This window comes from Gobio gobio (assembly GCF_949357685.1).
Source record: "Gobio gobio genome assembly, chromosome: 22".
NCBI classification, from domain to species: domain Eukaryota; kingdom Metazoa; phylum Chordata; class Actinopteri; order Cypriniformes; family Gobionidae; genus Gobio; species Gobio gobio.
This window is the reverse complement of record NC_137118.1, coordinates 36909320-36926563: the sequence shown is the minus strand read 5'-3', so window position 1 is coordinate 36926563 and position 17244 is coordinate 36909320. Positions and strand designations below refer to the sequence as shown.

At 37.9% G+C, this 17244-nt stretch overlaps 1 protein-coding gene across 1 annotated transcript; it reads left to right on the top strand.

Annotated features, from left to right (window-relative positions):
- Positions 1-6: 6 nt before the first annotated feature.
- On the top strand, positions 7-14696 carry cry5 (cryptochrome circadian regulator 5). Its single transcript, XM_079804890.1, has 12 exons — positions 7-109; positions 3139-3401; positions 3527-3721; positions 4697-4815; positions 4902-5056; positions 7334-7474; positions 7570-7737; positions 11390-11530; positions 11631-11782; positions 11879-12090; positions 12210-12526; positions 12695-14696. The coding sequence occupies exons 2-11, from the start codon at positions 3172-3174 to the stop codon at positions 12266-12268; spliced, it is 1572 nt and encodes a 523-aa protein (XP_079661016.1). The 5' UTR covers positions 7-109; positions 3139-3171; the 3' UTR covers positions 12269-12526; positions 12695-14696.
- The last annotated feature ends 2548 nt before the right edge of the window (positions 14697-17244 follow it).

The following is a 17244-nucleotide window of genomic DNA, read 5'->3' as shown; positions in this document are numbered from 1 at the left end:
GATTGGCTGATCTTGTGAGACACGTGCTGCTGAATTCCACATCTTTTGTAACGTAGGGAAAGCTGTTACAAAACGCCGAGAGAGGAGACCTCACGTAACCTGAAAACTCGTAAGTACTGATGTTTTTTCATAGATTAATAGCTATTTAGTTATACTGCACCATTGACTCAGAGTGTGTGATTGTATTTGATTGCAGAGACTTAAACGCAACCGGAGGAAAGACAATGCATATTGCAAAATAGTAGCCTAATACACTCTGTGTACTGGCAAAGTTTTGAATCAGATTAATTGCATAATAATACTACAATAGTCGTAGTAGTACTAATACTGTCAATAAAATGAGGCACATTAGAGTCAGAAATTCGTCAATGTATGATGTATCTATAACTACATTTTGATTTCTAATAAGATATTAGTCTTATTAATAATAATAAGAAATGTTTATTGAGCTGTAAATCGGCATATTAGAATGATTTCTGAAGGATCATGTGACACTGAAGACTGGAGTAATGAGGCTCAAAATTCAGCTTTTACATCAGGAATAAATTACATTTATATATTTAACGTTACTTTGAAACGATTTGTATTTTAAAATGTATACACATAAGTGTAAATGCACTTAAAAAGAAAAGTGCAACTGTTAGAGCTTATGTTGCAGTGCTGAATATTCAACTAATGAAATACCATATAAAATATTAAAGTCCTCGTGAAATCAAAATTGATTATATTTCCTTTGTTAGCGCAAATTGCTCGTTTTGTGGTGAACAATCCATCCGTGCAAGTCAATCCGCATCAAAAAATTATTTGGCTTCGTAATCTTTAAACAAAATCTGAAAATGCTCCTCCCCTCTACATTGGTGGGCCTTTTTTGATGACGTCTCTTTGACGGCTTGGGCTTCGACGCCGACATGCCATCATTAAACACGCCCATTCAATTGACAGTCTGCTGCCCGCGAACAGAGATGGCGAGGAGGTGCGTTTTTTGAATTAAACGCCTATGTTTCTATATCCAATCAGGTTACCGGGAGCAAAAAGAAAAACCCCGCCCTCTGTTCTGCTCATTTAGTATTCCGTTTCTCTCGGAAATACGTCAAATCACTGAAATAAAGTCGGTTGCAACTTCCGGTTCACTGGGACTTTAAAGGTGCACTATGTGACATTTTTTCAGTGAAATATCCAAAAACCATTAGGCCAGTGTTATATATTTTGTTCTGTTGAGTACTTACAATATCCCAAATGTTTCCAACTATTTGTAAATCGTGAGAAAATTGCTATTTTAACCAAGGAACCGGGACGTGTGAGGGAGTCGCCTGTCAATTGATGGTAAGCCCCGCCCCCTTAGTTACTGTTGCTAACTCGGACAAACAAACGGAGTTGCTATATCTTACAATGACAGCTGTCAGTGTGAAAACCTTATCCCAAGATGTTTTTGGGCACAGAATGTAGCGTATACCCCGTCCGAATGATGGCCAAACTTTACTGATGGTTTATCAAGTTTATTATGTCCTTTTTCACTCCAAAAAAAGGTGAACAAAGCTGAACAAACAAAGCATAAGACGTGCGCATTAACGTCTCATTCACAAACTATCTCTCTCCGTTGCATTACCATTAACATACACAGCAAATAACACAAAAACACTCATACAACTAACAGTAAACAAACATACACAGACCGTATGCCTTTTTGAGGGTGCAGTTAATAACTGGTAAACTTTGTATCTGCAAAACAACTCCGATAAACTGCGCTCGAGCTACGTTACCCGTAGACAATAATACCCATCAAAATAGGAGTCCTCCTTAGTAGGACAGATAATGTAGACCTTAAACATATCTAAAATTAAATGAATTTACAAATAACCAGTTTAATACGGAGAGGCACTGAAATGTTGACCTTCGTGTTTTTGACCTACAGTGTTACATGACGTGAGAACAGTTAGTTATTTCGGTTTGTATGTTAGCAGGGACTTTAATCGTAACTTAATGAGAGTATGACAAAGAGAAAATCGTCCCAGGATCCCTGGAATCGGTGTTACAGTACCTCAGGCACGACATTTGAGCATTTTTGTAGCATAAACACCATCAAACCGATGAGAGCTTCGGATTTTGCCATGTTTCTCTATGGCGCTGACACCTAAAGATGTCCGAGTTCCGGTCCCAGCGCAACTGATACTCAACTGCTATTGGCTCATCTGCGTTCGAGGGGAGGGGCTTACCGATAGGTCAATTGCGTCATGTCTGCGTTACCCCCGGTTTCTGGTTTTATTTTGCAGAAACGCTTTACTCTTACTGCAGTGTGCAACAAGTGTTATAGCAGCCACCGAGCGAACGCACAGAGTAACGTTATAACAATTTTTAACACACTCAGATGTATCTAATATGATAAATAGAGCTGCGTTACCTCATACTCATGGCCGGAATAAGCGGAAGTGGCGCCGGCGACTGTGGCATAATAAAAGTCCCACCGGCAACTATGCCATAATAACAGTCCCGCTGCTCGCGAGGCGTGTGTTTCGCTCTTCTTATTAACAATCACTTCAGCGGCCTTGCTCAGCTCCCACAACACTCAGCCCTGCTCTGCTTCATACTACAGTAACGTTAATAATCACATCCATGAACATGATTTCTGCCCGAGTCCTATCCCGATTCTTTCCCACTGGCTGTGAGGTTAAGACCACATGTCCCAAGATTCTGCGCTCAAACGTGGCGTCATCAAAATACGCCTTTGTTTTGAATCGGCGACCTCTAGCGGACGGAAAAGTTACATGGTGCAGCGTTAATACACAGTTGAAATCTCATTTTAGGTGAATTATGTTTTCAATAGAAATTGGCAGTTCACACAAAGAGTTACAAGTGAAAGAGGCCGAAATGAAAGATACTGATTTGAGGTAGACGTGGATTTGAAAATATTTATGTAAAGATTTTTTTATATAAGTTCCATTTAAACTGTTTAATTTAAAACTATTTGAAAAAAAAAAAGAGGAAAGTAAGCAAAACAAATACATTAACAAAATAGCAAACAAAAAATACAAAATAGAAATTATTTATATTATTAGGATTTTTATTTAAATGCATTTCAAAACCAACATTTAGTGTAATTGGACTTTTGTGTAAAAGTACTATTTATAAAATGTTTTCCAGTGTCCTTTTGACTACCTGTGTGGAGGTCTGCGCATGCCGAGAGCGACCATGAGCCAGAACTCCATTCACTGGTTCCGCAAAGGACTGCGTTTGCATGATAACCCTGCGCTGATCGCTGCCCTGAAAGACTGTAGACACATCTACCCCCTGTTCCTGCTGGACCCCTGGTACTCCAGTAACACTCACATCGGCATTAATCGATGGAGATTTCTGATGGAAGCTCTCAGAGACCTGGACTCCAGTCTGAAGAAACTCGACTCCAGGTAGGGAGGGAAAAAAATAGTGTTATAATACAAACTGAAGATGGGGTGGAGGTCTGAGCTAAGGGTCAATTGTAGACAAATGTGTTTTTCTCAAGCATGTTTTATATCATTTCTTGTACCTCTAGGCTCTTTGTTGTTAGTGGGACGCCCACAGAGGTCCTTCCAAAGCTCTTTGAGAAATGGAAGATCACTCGGTTGACTTTTGAGGTTGATACGGAGCCGTACAGTCAGAGCAGAGACAAGGAAGTCATGAATTTGGCCAAGGAACATGGCGTGGAAGTTATTCCAAAGATTTCTCACACTCTCTACAACATTGACAGGTAATGTGTCATGTGTAAATCATATCTTAAAGAGCACCTATCATGGAATTTTGAAATTTGCCTTTCATGTAGTGTGTAACATAGATCTAAGTGAACAAAAACATCCTGAAAAGTTTGAAATACGACAGTGCACCGTATATATAGTTATTTTCTTTCAAAAGTAAGAGTCGACTCTGAGTCATTTTTAAGAATCGTTAGAAGACCGAAGCTTTTTCTCTGACTAGATGACGTCAACTTGTCAAGTTTTTTGAATACGATACGCCCACTTATTGTGCTCCAAGACGCCAGTGAAAACTAGAAAACATCATGGCGACGAGACGCTGTGTTCTGAAGTGCGACTCAAAAGCAAACTTTTTTCATCTGCCCAAGGATGAGCATTTGAAGACTAAGTGGCTTGAAGACAAACCATAAATCGTCGCGATTGTGTGTTTATTAGTCTTCAAATGTCTGCATGTTTCGCGATCTCAGGAAGCTTTTATTATGGACTTCTATTATGGCACATGGTATCTTCTTCGTCTGTCTGTACCTTATATGGACTACATGTGCACAGAGCGCCCTCCGGCTGCCAGTATGAATTGAAAACAACACATAAGAGACATCTGCGCATTTTGAGGAAGTATTGAATAAAAAAATACTCCTCTGTTTAGAAATTTGACACAGACAGTTTCCGAAAATATCTGCACAGACTATACCAATCACAACTGACTGGGTCATCGGACCAATCACTGCAGATTAGCGTCACGTAAAGGCGGGGTTTTGAAAAGTGAATCACTAAAGGAATCATTTGAGAATCGCTGTCAAAACAGGTAAAAACAAATGCATATTATAAGAAAACTAAAGTCTTTTTTGTCATTGCATGCATGCAAAACTGTTGTTGGGGACTTCTAAAACAATATTTGGAACATTTTAAATGCCATAATAGGTGCTCTTTAATAAAGATGTGCAGAGAAAACACTCACCTGCTTTTTCAAACAGAATTATTGACGAGAACAACGGCAAGACTCCCCTGACTTACGTTCGCTTCCAGAGTGTGGTGAAAGCCATCGGACCCCCTAAAAAACCTGTTCCTGCTCCAACCACAGAGGATATGAAAGGTACTATCCGCCCTGGTCATCATACTAAATGAGATTAGATTGTTGCTGGGTTTTTTTCTCCTTCATAATGCCTCTTTCTCTGGAAGGTGTATCCACTCCATGTTCTGAGGACCATGATGAGGAGTTTGGGATTCCAACTCTTGAAGATCTCAGATTGGATACATCATCCTTAGGACCGGATCTATTCCCGGGGGGTGAACAGGAAGCTCTGCGCAGACTGGATGAGCACATGCAGAGAACGGTACAAGCCCCAACACCTTTCAGTGCATTTTAATAGCATAAATATATTTCTGCGTCTGAAATCGGGTACTGTTTGAGGAAGTACTATATTTGAATTTGAATTTACTTCACAGCCGTTAAAAAAGTATGCTCTATATACTAGGAATATGGGTACTAAAACCGCCATGTTGTTAATATTTTGTGACCTACCAGCGTCAGTTGCGTCGCTTCACTTCCATATATAAATCCTCTCCTGTGGCCTCATGGGATACTGTTTTCGCCTACAGACATACCACTCTTTTAGCATGCTGTTTTTCACATACTATATAGTAAGGAAGTATTCGATTTTGGACACAGACTATGAACTAGAGATCTGCACAGATTTTTCAGTCCCGTTCCCATCCGCAACATTCATGTTTTTTCCCGCTCCTGTCCGCAAAAGCCTGCATAAAAGTATAATTAGATTTTTTTTTCTCTACGTCCATGAAATGGTTTCAAGTAATTTAACATAAAAGCAAGCGCCTGCATGGTTTGGCATGGCAGAATGTCATAAAGTGCGCTCCCTTAATAATTCCTAAAAAGTTGACATCTCAATTCAGCGTGATCTCACAAAGCTCTGTTATCAATGAAGCTGACTGCGCAATGAATCTTTCATAATGTCTACACATTTTTCTATAATTTCAGCATTTGCCATCATGCAGAATTCAGCACTGAACAAAAACTCACTTTGAGCAGTGAGTGGATTCTATCTTAAATGCATCTGATTGGCCATTGCGTTCAAGAAATCAACACACATGTCTGTGATTGGCTACATTGCACAACAATGCCTGCGCCTGTAAATCATTTTTATTTTGTTTTAGTTGTTCTTGTTGTCTTTTTTTGCAATAGATAAATTACAATTTATTTGTTTTAGATGTTTTATTTTTAGATGTTTCTATTTTGCGGGAGTCCCGCAAATCATTTTATTCTCCTGCAACCCGAGTACACACACGAGTACCTTACCGCCCGCACTCAGCCATCAAATCTAGTCCCACACCACACTCTATTGCGTTGGGTCCAGCGAGTCCCGCAGGAGTACAGGTCTCTACTATGAACCCTATAAAAGCCAGACATATAAAAAATAATTAATAGTCAGGGTTTTTTTTCTTATCCAAACTGTAAATTTTACCTTTAGATAAAAAAAAAAAAAAAAAAAAAAAAAAAACTGCAACATTGCATTTACAATACTTGGATATTATGTATTTATATAAATACTTTATTTTATAAATATAGATTCATGTTCATTTTAATTTTGCTTTGTGGTTTCTCGATTGTTTACACACATTTTCTGAAAGCATACCTCATATTCTCAGAACACTACACACAAATCCAAAAACACACACACAATGGGCAAAACCCCTCAATTCTCCTGCAAAATGCAACTTTACATTCAAAACAATGTTATTTCTTTTCAAAATTGTATTTTGTTTTCAAATGTCACACACAAACCATCATATGAATAGACATTTATAAGAACCAGTTGAACACTGATGTGCTCAATGTAAAACACTATGATGAATGGAAAACACTTCTTCTCCATTCATCATAATGACTTAGGTCTTTTTTGGTTCAGTGTTACACTTACAACAGACAGTACATACATAAGTGTGTTTATATTTGAGTAATATTGTATTTGAGAATATTTTTTTCATGCTCAGAACACACAAATACACAGTAACAAATATATTTTATTTTTCCCACAAAAACAATGTACACAGTGTACACTTATATATTGTACAGTGTTCAATTATATTGAACAAATTTGTTATTTGCACTGTCCATGGAGCGGACCTGTTTACATTTCACTGCCAGTTGTATATTGTGTATATAACTGTGTATGTGACAAATAAAACTCTTGAATCTTGAATCTTGAATCTTGAATATAATTGCCTAATATAATATATACATATACAGTATAAATTATATATTTAAAACAAATGCTAGAAAACTTTATATAGTGAAAATCAATACGATTTTAATGCTGCATGCATATAAATGTTTTGGTGAAATTTATATTCTATTTTTTAATTAATTTAATTTACTGATTAATGGTCATTTAAATTGTGGCGAGCATAATCTACCATGAAATGCATTACAGTGACTGCTATAAATATACCACTAACCTCATGCTGTATTATATTTTATACAAATATTTTGAATCAATACAATCAAAGTAACGACAATATGAGCAAAATAATCAATTCGAAATATCAATAACAATATAATCTTGTCAAATTTGTTTTGTTTTGTCTTTTTGCAGGGGTGGGTGTGCAAGTTTGAAAAACCACAGACGTCCCCCAATGCCTTGATCCCCAGCACCACCGTCCTGAGCCCCTATGTCCGATTCGGCTGCTTGTCTGCACGCACCTTCTGGTGGAGGCTCACAGACATGTATAGAGGGGTACGTCAGATGTCTTACGCATGACCTGAGTCGCTAGCAGTTGTTTAACATTTAAAGATCCTGGTGAGGCTGAAAGTGTGGCGTGTCTCTTGCAGACGAAGCACTCTGAACCTCCGGTTTCCCTGCATGGTCAGCTGCTGTGGAGAGAATTTTTCTACACTGCTGCCGTCGGGATCCCAAACTTCAACCGAATGGAAGGCAACCCTCACTGTGTGCAGGTGGACTGGGAAAACAATCCTGAGCACCTCGCTGCATGGAGGGAGGTAAAGTGAGGTTTTGTGCTTTTTGGAATGTATTAAAATGTACAGTATGTATTGTACTAAAATGCAATGGGGTCATTCCCGTGTCAACTCAACTCAGAGTTGACTCAAAAAAAAAATGTATGGGGAAAGAAATGCTTAAATGACGAAGAAAGGCAAAATATTAAATGTCATGAATGTATATTTACTGAGTATTTCACTGTTTTGTTTGGAGCCAAATTACAGGGGGTAAAATGCAGCATCATTATTTTATCGTTACACAGAGATTTGTACAGAATATTTATGGCACTCAGACAGGTATATTCTATACAATTGTGTTGATAGAAAAAAATTAGATACATTTTCTAGTTTCTACATTTATTGGTTGTTCAGATATTAAATCCTTAAAAGAAAAAAGTATCAGGTGTATGCAAAGTGACCCACATTTGGTTTTCGAACACTAAAATATGAACAATTTACCAATTTACTTATGAAGCCGCCCGCATTAAGATCTCCATATATCTGGAATTGAACCATATAGGGCCTATAAAATTAAGATACCAAAAGAGATTAATAGGTTAAGAACCAGATTCTAAAAGGACATTAAGATATATTTAATACTTCTTGAGTAACAAGCATGCAAACTTTAGGACAAAACTGCAAAACGTGCTTTTTCCCATTTCTGAACTGTCACCGTTGGCATATAATGCAACAAACACGGCTAAATAGACCTACCAATATCAGTGTGCTGCCATCTTTCTAAAGTAATTTTTGCCCCCCTGTAATCAACCAAATCTCAGGTGAAAATTGTCATTTTGACCCTCCCTCTACAAAATGTTGGATATACATCCATTACATTTAATATTTTGGCTTTCATCACTATTTATGTTTGTCTTTCTTTAGAAAGAAATATTCACAAAATAAAAAATTTGAGCCGGGGAAGTTTCTGAAATTTGGCTGATTAATGACCCAATGTCTGTGCGTCGCCTTTCAATGACATCATACCCGCGTTACCCTCAATTTCCGGTTTTATTTTGTAGAAACCATGGAAACACCAAAGACACTTTAATATATTATGTGTTTATTAGACAGGTGAGAAACAGTTTGGAGACATTCATCAATAGAAAACGAATCATTGTTATATAGCTCAACACAGTTACTCGTATTATTTAAAGGGTAACTCAGCCCCTGGTCGGAGCCTAACTCCACCCACTGGCAATATTTGAAAAACACTGAAAAAGTGGGCAGAGCCCAGCGGAGACAGAGGGGACGAACCGAGGGCGGAGCTGAGCGGGGGGCGTGCACCTGAGACCCACAGTGATGGATTGATTGACAGCTGTCTGACTCGCAAAGATGGAAAGTGACTGGACTGATGCCAGTAGATTTGCAGTAGAGAAGTAGAGGACTTTTCTCCCCCACCTTCACCTGAAGTGGAGGAGGGTGAATTGTCTGTGGACACAGGGCCAGAGTCTTATCAATTTGAGCCGCTGACTCAAACTGTGGTCTTACCTCCTGATGCCGACGATGCAAGCAAAGAATGGGACCACTGACATAATCTATGAACAGTCAAATCCTCGTAGTGAATGCCCGTACCCAGCTATGAGGTCACCGAAGTCCGGACCTCTGTAATTTTTTTTCATATTCAAAAATACAATTTCAAGCTCCCTAAATGACTAATAAGCCGTGTGAACCATCTCCTATAGGCTCATGTGAGTGTTTGCGATTCATGTCACTGCGAGAAGAGTGAACGGGACTCGAGAGCTTTTTGTAAGTGAGGGCGCGGATGCCGCCTCCGTGTTGCCAGATCCAGTTATTAGAAGCGGTTTTGGACTCGTTTTCCCATTAACGTGACACTTTAGGAAGTTAATAAAGTGGTAAGTTGCATGTTAGGGTTAGTGATATATTTATTTTATTTCCAAAACACAAGCTTTTTAAAACTTATCTTGGATTATATTGTTTGTTGTTTTGTTTTTTGGGGTTTTTTTTGCTTGTCTTTTGTGGTAATATCTGGCAACACTGCGCCACCGGCATTGATCAAAAAAAATCTCATAGACAAACTGTAATTGCTGACAGGAAAATACCACATTTGGTAAGACAAACGCAATGATCATTATTATTATCTGTAAGAATTCGGTATCAACACAATCAAAACCAGTAGCATAATACAGCTACGAGCATGCAACAATGCATGTTAATTAGTAAGTCATGAAATGACCAAAAGGTGCCAGTAAATTAAATTGAGTAGCCAATGTGAGCTACCAATGATTTAATACATGCAGGTTTATTATGTTGTTCATTCATCCTCAGCTCAGGATCAGTGTTTCATTAACATGTTAATATTGTGTATTTACCATGGTAACCGTTGTTTCCGTAACCCCAGAATGCCATTTTATTTTTGACTTTGGTCTCTCATACCAACTTACAACTAACATTATTGTATTAACAAAATCTCGTTTGGGGCTGCTACCTTATACCGTTTATTCATCATCAGTATGTGTCATATTCTTTCATTTTTTTGTGTAGGCTATCTTACATTTTTTTTCAATTGCTAACAAGCATTGTTCAATACTGAAACCACATTTTCAAAACTCTTCATACAGTCTGCATTTCCAAGATTCATTTTGGCCAAACAGTTAATCTAACCCTCAGACCAACAAAACACTTCATACATGTCTCAAAATAAGCTCTTCCACCAATCACTGGCAACAAATTTTCATTCAGAAAACATGCATGTCACTCATAACACATTGACCTAAAAAACACTAGTAACAGGGAGCTAGATTTTCTATATTTCAAAATAATTTCTGCAGAAATGCTTGAAATTTGCCATCATTCTGATTTGAATGTGCTTTTATCAGTTTTGAAAGCAGTGTGTTAGCATACGTTGTTGTTCGTTACCACGGCAACCACTTGCATCAGTGGCAAACAATGTCCAATAGGAAAATTCAACTGCAGTAGCCACCGTTCAACCTTAAGAGGGCAGCACTCAGACATTTTTACATCATATTTTGTCAAATTAAAACACTTTTACCCAAATGTCAAAACATTTACTAAAAAACATTTACTAAAAAAAAAGTTGTTTTAGGTTTTAGTTACCCTTTAAATCTGGTTTTCTTGATTTACCGCGAGTACCATGTTTTACCATGCCTAATATTGATCTAGCTCACTGCAGTGTGTAACAAGTGTCTCATAGTAGCCGCCAAGTAAATTCACAGAGTAGCATTATAACAACTTTCAACACACTCAAATGTATCTAATGTGATAAAACCGTGCTGCGTTAGCCCAAATACACATGAGCGGAAGAAGCGGAAGCGTTCGTCTGCGGCATAATAAAAGCTCCACTGCTCTCGAGCCGAGTGTCACGCTTGTCTCTCATTAGCAATCGCTCCAGCGGCCTCGTTCCGCTCCACCCTGCTTCATACTACAGTAACGTTAATAAATCTTTAATACATTAGCTCATCTATCGATTTCTGCTCAAGTCCCGTCGGCGTCAGATTCTTTTCCTCCGGTTGTGAGGTGAAGACAACAACTCCCATGATTCCGCAAAATGAAGGCATCATCAAGCTACGCCTTCTAGCGGCGTAAAAAAACTACATATCGTGCCTTTAATTTCAGTTCTCAGCCTTTCATTTCATTTCTATGGATCACTGCAGAAGATGTGTTTGTGTGATTTTAGGCTCGTACTGGTTTCCCGTTCATTGATGCCATCATGACGCAGTTGCGTCAGGAGGGCTGGATCCATCATCTGGCCCGTCATGCGGTCGCCTGTTTCCTGACCCGAGGAGACCTGTGGATAAGCTGGGAGGAGGGCCAAAAGGTTTGTGTTGGGCCCATGAACAGCTATGTTATAGAAAAATACAGATAGATGAGAGATCTAATCATTAACCTGCTGTGTTTCTGCTCACTGTCATCTGAAGGTGTTTGAGGAGTTGCTGCTGGATGCTGATTGGTCGTTAAATGCAGGAAACTGGCAGTGGCTCTCAGCCAGCGCGTTCTTCCATCAGTACTTCAGGGTTTACTCTCCGATCGCCTTTGGAAAGAAAACCGACAAATATGGGGATTACATCAAGTTAGTTTCTTATTTACAATCTGTTCTGGTGTAAAAGTATATATAAAAACAACGGATTACTAAATACTAACTCAACTCTACTCACATGTCTTCCAGGAAATACCTTCCGTTGCTGAAGAAATTCCCTGCCGAGTACATATATGAACCCTGGAAAGCTCCTCGGAGCATTCAGGAGAGAGCAGGGTGCATTGTGGGAAAAGATTACCCTCGTCCTATTGTGGAGCATGAAGTTATCCACAAAAAGAATATTCAGAGAATGAAAGCAGCATATGCCAAACGCTCCCCAGAGGACAAAACCGTCACTAAAGGTAATTATTTAGACCCTAAATATTAATATTATTCACATTTACAAGTATAAAAATATATTATATTCTGCTGAGTTTCTTGACTGAGTTTCTTGAGTTTGATTCTTGTTTTCTCTGTCCAGGTGTAAAACGCAAAGCACCATCTATCATGGACATGCTTGAGAAGAAGGCAAAGAGATAAAGCTGGTCTCTCTCATCCTGAATATTGTTATACTGTGTTCCTTTATGGGTCAAATATGGTTCTTTTATACTTGAACAAACTTTGATGTATGTGTGTTTAAGATAAAGTACAATTTTCTATTAGAGGTTAGCTGTGATGGTTTTGCACTAAAGAAACCGGTTTATTTTTGCATGCTGTAAATGTGCACTTAATACAAATTGTGAATGTTTGCGAGTTTATGCTTAACCATAAAGTGTGTGTGTGTGTGTGTGTGTGTGTGTGTGTGTGTGTGTGTGTGTGTGTGTGTGTGTGTGTGTGTGTGTGTGTGTGTGTGTGTGTGTGTGTGTGTGTGTGTGTGTGTGTGTGTGTGTGTGTGTGTGTGTGTGTGTGTGTGTGTGTGTGTGTGTGTGTGTGTGTGTGTGTGTGTGTGTGTGTGTGTGTGTGTAGTTTATGCCTGTCAAAAGTTGGAAAACATTAAGATTTTGAAATGTTTTTATAAGAAGTCTCTTAAGCTCACCAAGGGTGTATTTATTTGATTTAAAAAAAATACAGTGAAAACGGTAATATTGTAAAATATTACTACACTTTAAAATAGCCATTTTCAGTTTTAATATAATTTAAAATGTAATTTATTCCTGTGATGCAAAGCTGAATTTTCAGCATCATTACTCCAGACTTCAGTGTCACGTGATCCTTCAGAAATCATAGTAAAATGCTAATTTTGTGCTTAATTATCATCAATTATTATTATTGGTGCTCAATTATTAATAATGATTCAAATTTTTTATCAATGTTAAAAAACATTTTTGCATTCTTAATATTTTTGTGGAAACCTTGATACATTTTTTTCTAGATTCTTTGATGAACAGAAAGGTAAAAAGAACATTTATTTGAAATATAAATCTTATGTAACAATATAAATGTCTTTACTGTTTCTTTTGATCAATTTAATGCGTCCTTGCAGAATAAAAGTATTAAGTATATTATAAAAGTATATTATCCTATATCAGTGTCACGATATCCTTCAGAAATCATATAAAATACTAATTTTGTGCTTAATTATCATCAATTATTATTATTGGTGCTCAATTATTAATAATGATTCATTGATTTTTTATCAATGTTAATATACATACTGTATATTACTTACCCCAAACCTTTCAATGGTATTGCATCAAGATTTTCACACACACACACAAAAAATGTAAGCAGCACAACGGTTTATGATAATAATAATAATAATAATAATAATGAATGTTTCTTGAGCAGCAAATCAGTATATTTTAATGATTTCTGAAGGATCATGTGACTGAAGACAGGAGACTTTACCATCATAAAAATATATAACATTTATCTTAAATGGTAATATTTCACAATATAACTGTTTTTACTGTAGTTTTTGATCAAATAAATGCAGCCTTGGTGAGCAGAAGAGACTGCTTTCAGAAACGTTAAAAAAATCTCTATAAAAAAAATCACATTGTGCGTGTGTGTGTGAGAGAGAGACCCTGGACCACAAAACCAGTCATAAGCCGCACAGGTATATTTGTGGCAATAGCCAACAATACATTTTTCCCCATAGTGGTGGGCAGGGCGGAGTGGTAGTGCTTGATGAGTGTGTTCAGAATAAACTAGTCAAACAAAGGTTTATTGGCCCCACTTTATATTAGGTGGCCTTAAGTACTATGTACTTACATCAAAAAATAAGTACAATGTACTTACTGTGTTCAAATTGTATTGCAAAACACCTTTGCTGATATTGAGGTGGGATACGGGTAGTGTTAGGGACAGGTGTGGTGGTATGGGTAAGTTTAAGGGTAGGGTTAGGTGTAAGGGAAGTGCCAACTGTGTAATTACAAATGTAACTACAGAAATTAATTACAGACGTAATTACATGCAGGTATTTTTTAAAATGTAAGTACAATGTAAAAACATGTATGTACACAATAAGTGCATTGTATCAAATGATTAATTAAAATGTTAGTACATAGTAGTTAAGGCCACCTAATATAAAGTGGGTCCGGTGTATTTTGATATGCAGATAAAATGTACTTTTAGTGACAACAGTAATGTGCAAAAACCTAATTTTTATAGGGAAAATGTAAATATTCTACTCTTATTAAATGTACCATTGTTCTTTTATATCACACTGAACTGACCGTGCTCTTTACTTCTTTTTTAGGTAATTCAGTCATAATTTGAAGAAAAGTTTTTGTTTTTCATAAGACTTTGTGACTTTTTCCATATATTTAAGGATTGGAAATTGCTGGAAGTGGAAAAAGTCAATAAGTGCTCCTCTGTTGCCATCTACCGTTTATAGTGAATTTCAAATAAGACATAAATTATAATTGTACTGTCTGTCTGTCATAATGTAGTCGTGTTCATATGTTAATTCTTGTTTTAACTAATATATTAAACATGAGAAACAGAATAAATAATTTAAAAAGCCAAATCTATATATTCACAGTATGGCATACATACACACACACACACATTTACAGTTTTTCACATATATACATATATTTACAGTATTGCATATATACACAGTACATATATACAAATATTTACAGTATTGCATATATACATATTTACAGTATTGCATATATACACAGTACATATATACAAATATGTACAGTATTTCATATATACATGTTTACATATATTTACAGTATTGCATATATACAAGAACTGGGCTGGCTGTGACAGGGAACACTATTTTTACATGTTCTCCACATCTGTGACCTGAAACAAAAGCAAAAATCAGGTTTATTATTTATACAAATAACTGGAAGCGAATGAGACTGGAAGACACGTTCAAGTTACAAATGGCCATTCTTATGTTAAGAATGAGGGGAAAATGTTTCTTATGTTACAAACACGTATAGAATAATGACATGAGGGGAAAAAAAACTTTTTTTGCTGGATTATATCTTCAAAATATTTTTAGTTCAGTACCTCAAACCATTTATGTTGAAGAATCTTGCCCAATTCGAGTCGCTGCGTTGGTTCACTCTGAAGACAAGCACAGATCAATTGGCAGAAATCTGTGCAGAAAGATAGAAAAGACATTATTACCTTAAACTTCATACTTCTTAGGTTAGAAATCTGAAAAAGTCCTGCATTATCTACCCTGCCATGTTTTATTAAGATGTTCTATTGCCTATTTTGTTTCTTTGTCGTGATAAAGATCTCACCTTGAGACAAGCCACATTTAAACCAACGGTTCTCATTGATCAGGTCCAGGTCATGGCTGCCCGGAAATTTCCCGCAAACCATTGAGTACAAAAGCACCCCCAGGGAATAAACCGTTGCCGGCTCCCCGTGATACCGGCCCGTTGATAAATATTCAGGTGGGCAGTACTGTCGTGTGCCTGTAAGAAAGAGAGTTTGTGTTATGGGTATTGCATTGCCACAGCATTTTGCCTAGGTGTCCATTAGCATGCTAGAAATCATTAGATGCTATTTGCTACTTCAATACATACCCATGAATGTAGTGTAGGGTGAGCTTCGAAGGAGGTCGCCGCAGCCAAAGTCAATGAGTTTGACTTCTAAGGACTCTTTGTTAATTAAAATGTTTTCGTGTTTAATGTCTCTATGAAACACTCCACGTTGGCAGCTGATGTACGCGGCTTGTGTCACTTGCCGCATTATGTCCCTCGCTAACTTCTCGTTGATTCGGTTTCCATGGCGTGTCACAAAATGAAACAAGTCCTCACAGTGAGAAGGCCGCTCCAGCACCATGGTGTAGAATTCCCCAGTATCCTTCCAGTCCAGCAGCTGGATTATCTGGGGCACTCTGGGGCCTTCATTTGCCAGAATTAAAAGGGCGACCTCCAAAGGAAGAGGTTTGGGAGAGCCGGGCTAAAAGTAAGACAATTTTGCATGATGGTTAGATGGAGGTGGTTTTCCAAATATTGAAAACAGTGACAAAGGGAATAAAGCATAGAAAGCAGAGTCTACTTACAAGGCTGATATATTCCAAATCCTCAGTTTGTTTGACAATTTTCACTGCCACCTGATCAACAAAGGAAAGAAGAGGAATGTGTAAAAATGATGTACAATTAACGTGTTGGTCAACAAACATGTAAAGGTTGCATGAATTGAAAAACATGTAGAGTATATTTGGTCCATCTGACATTTTAAAGAGGTCTTTTGCTCTATACTACAGGACTTGCAACAGATATAAAAAGGATGAAGATAATAAATTACTAGTGAATATTGTAAAAAAAAAAGAAAAAAAGAAAGAAACCTCAAGGCCATCCTTCATACGCCTTCCTTCATACACGGCTCCAAATCCCCCTTCACCCAGCATATTGCCGACTTCATAGTAGGCAAAGATGTCTATAAAAAACAAATAAGGTTATTTGACATAATAAATCAAGCAGTGACATCCTACAGAGTGACATGCTCCATCTGAAACCATCATATTATTTATCAACCACCCAGTAAAAGTATAAACCTTCAAAGTGAAAATTAAAGATGGCTTCATACTTGAGCAAGGATGCAATAAGGACGTGGTGCAGGCTGGAGCTTGAAAGGCGTCCGCACTCCAGTCCGACTGAATGCGGACTGGAGCTTGAAAGGCTTCCGCACTCCAGTCTGACTGAATGCGGACTGGAGCTTGAAAGGCTTCCGCACTCCAGTCTGACTGAATGCGGACTGGAGCTTGAAAGGCTTCCGCACTCCAGTCCGACTGAATGCGAACTGGAGCTTGAAAGGCTTCCGCACTCCAGTCCGACTGAATGCGAACTGGAGCTTGAAAGGCTTCCGCACTCCAGTCCGACTGAATGCGGGCTGGAGCTTGAAGGCCAATCGCACTCCAGTCCGACTGAATGCAGGATGGAGCTTGAAGGCCAATCGCACTCCAGTCTGACTCAATGCAGGATGGAGCTTGAAGGCCAATCACACTCCAGTCTGACTCAATGCAGGATGGAGCTTGAAGGCCAATCACACTCCAGTCTGACTCAATGCAGGATGGAGCTTGAAGGCCAATCACA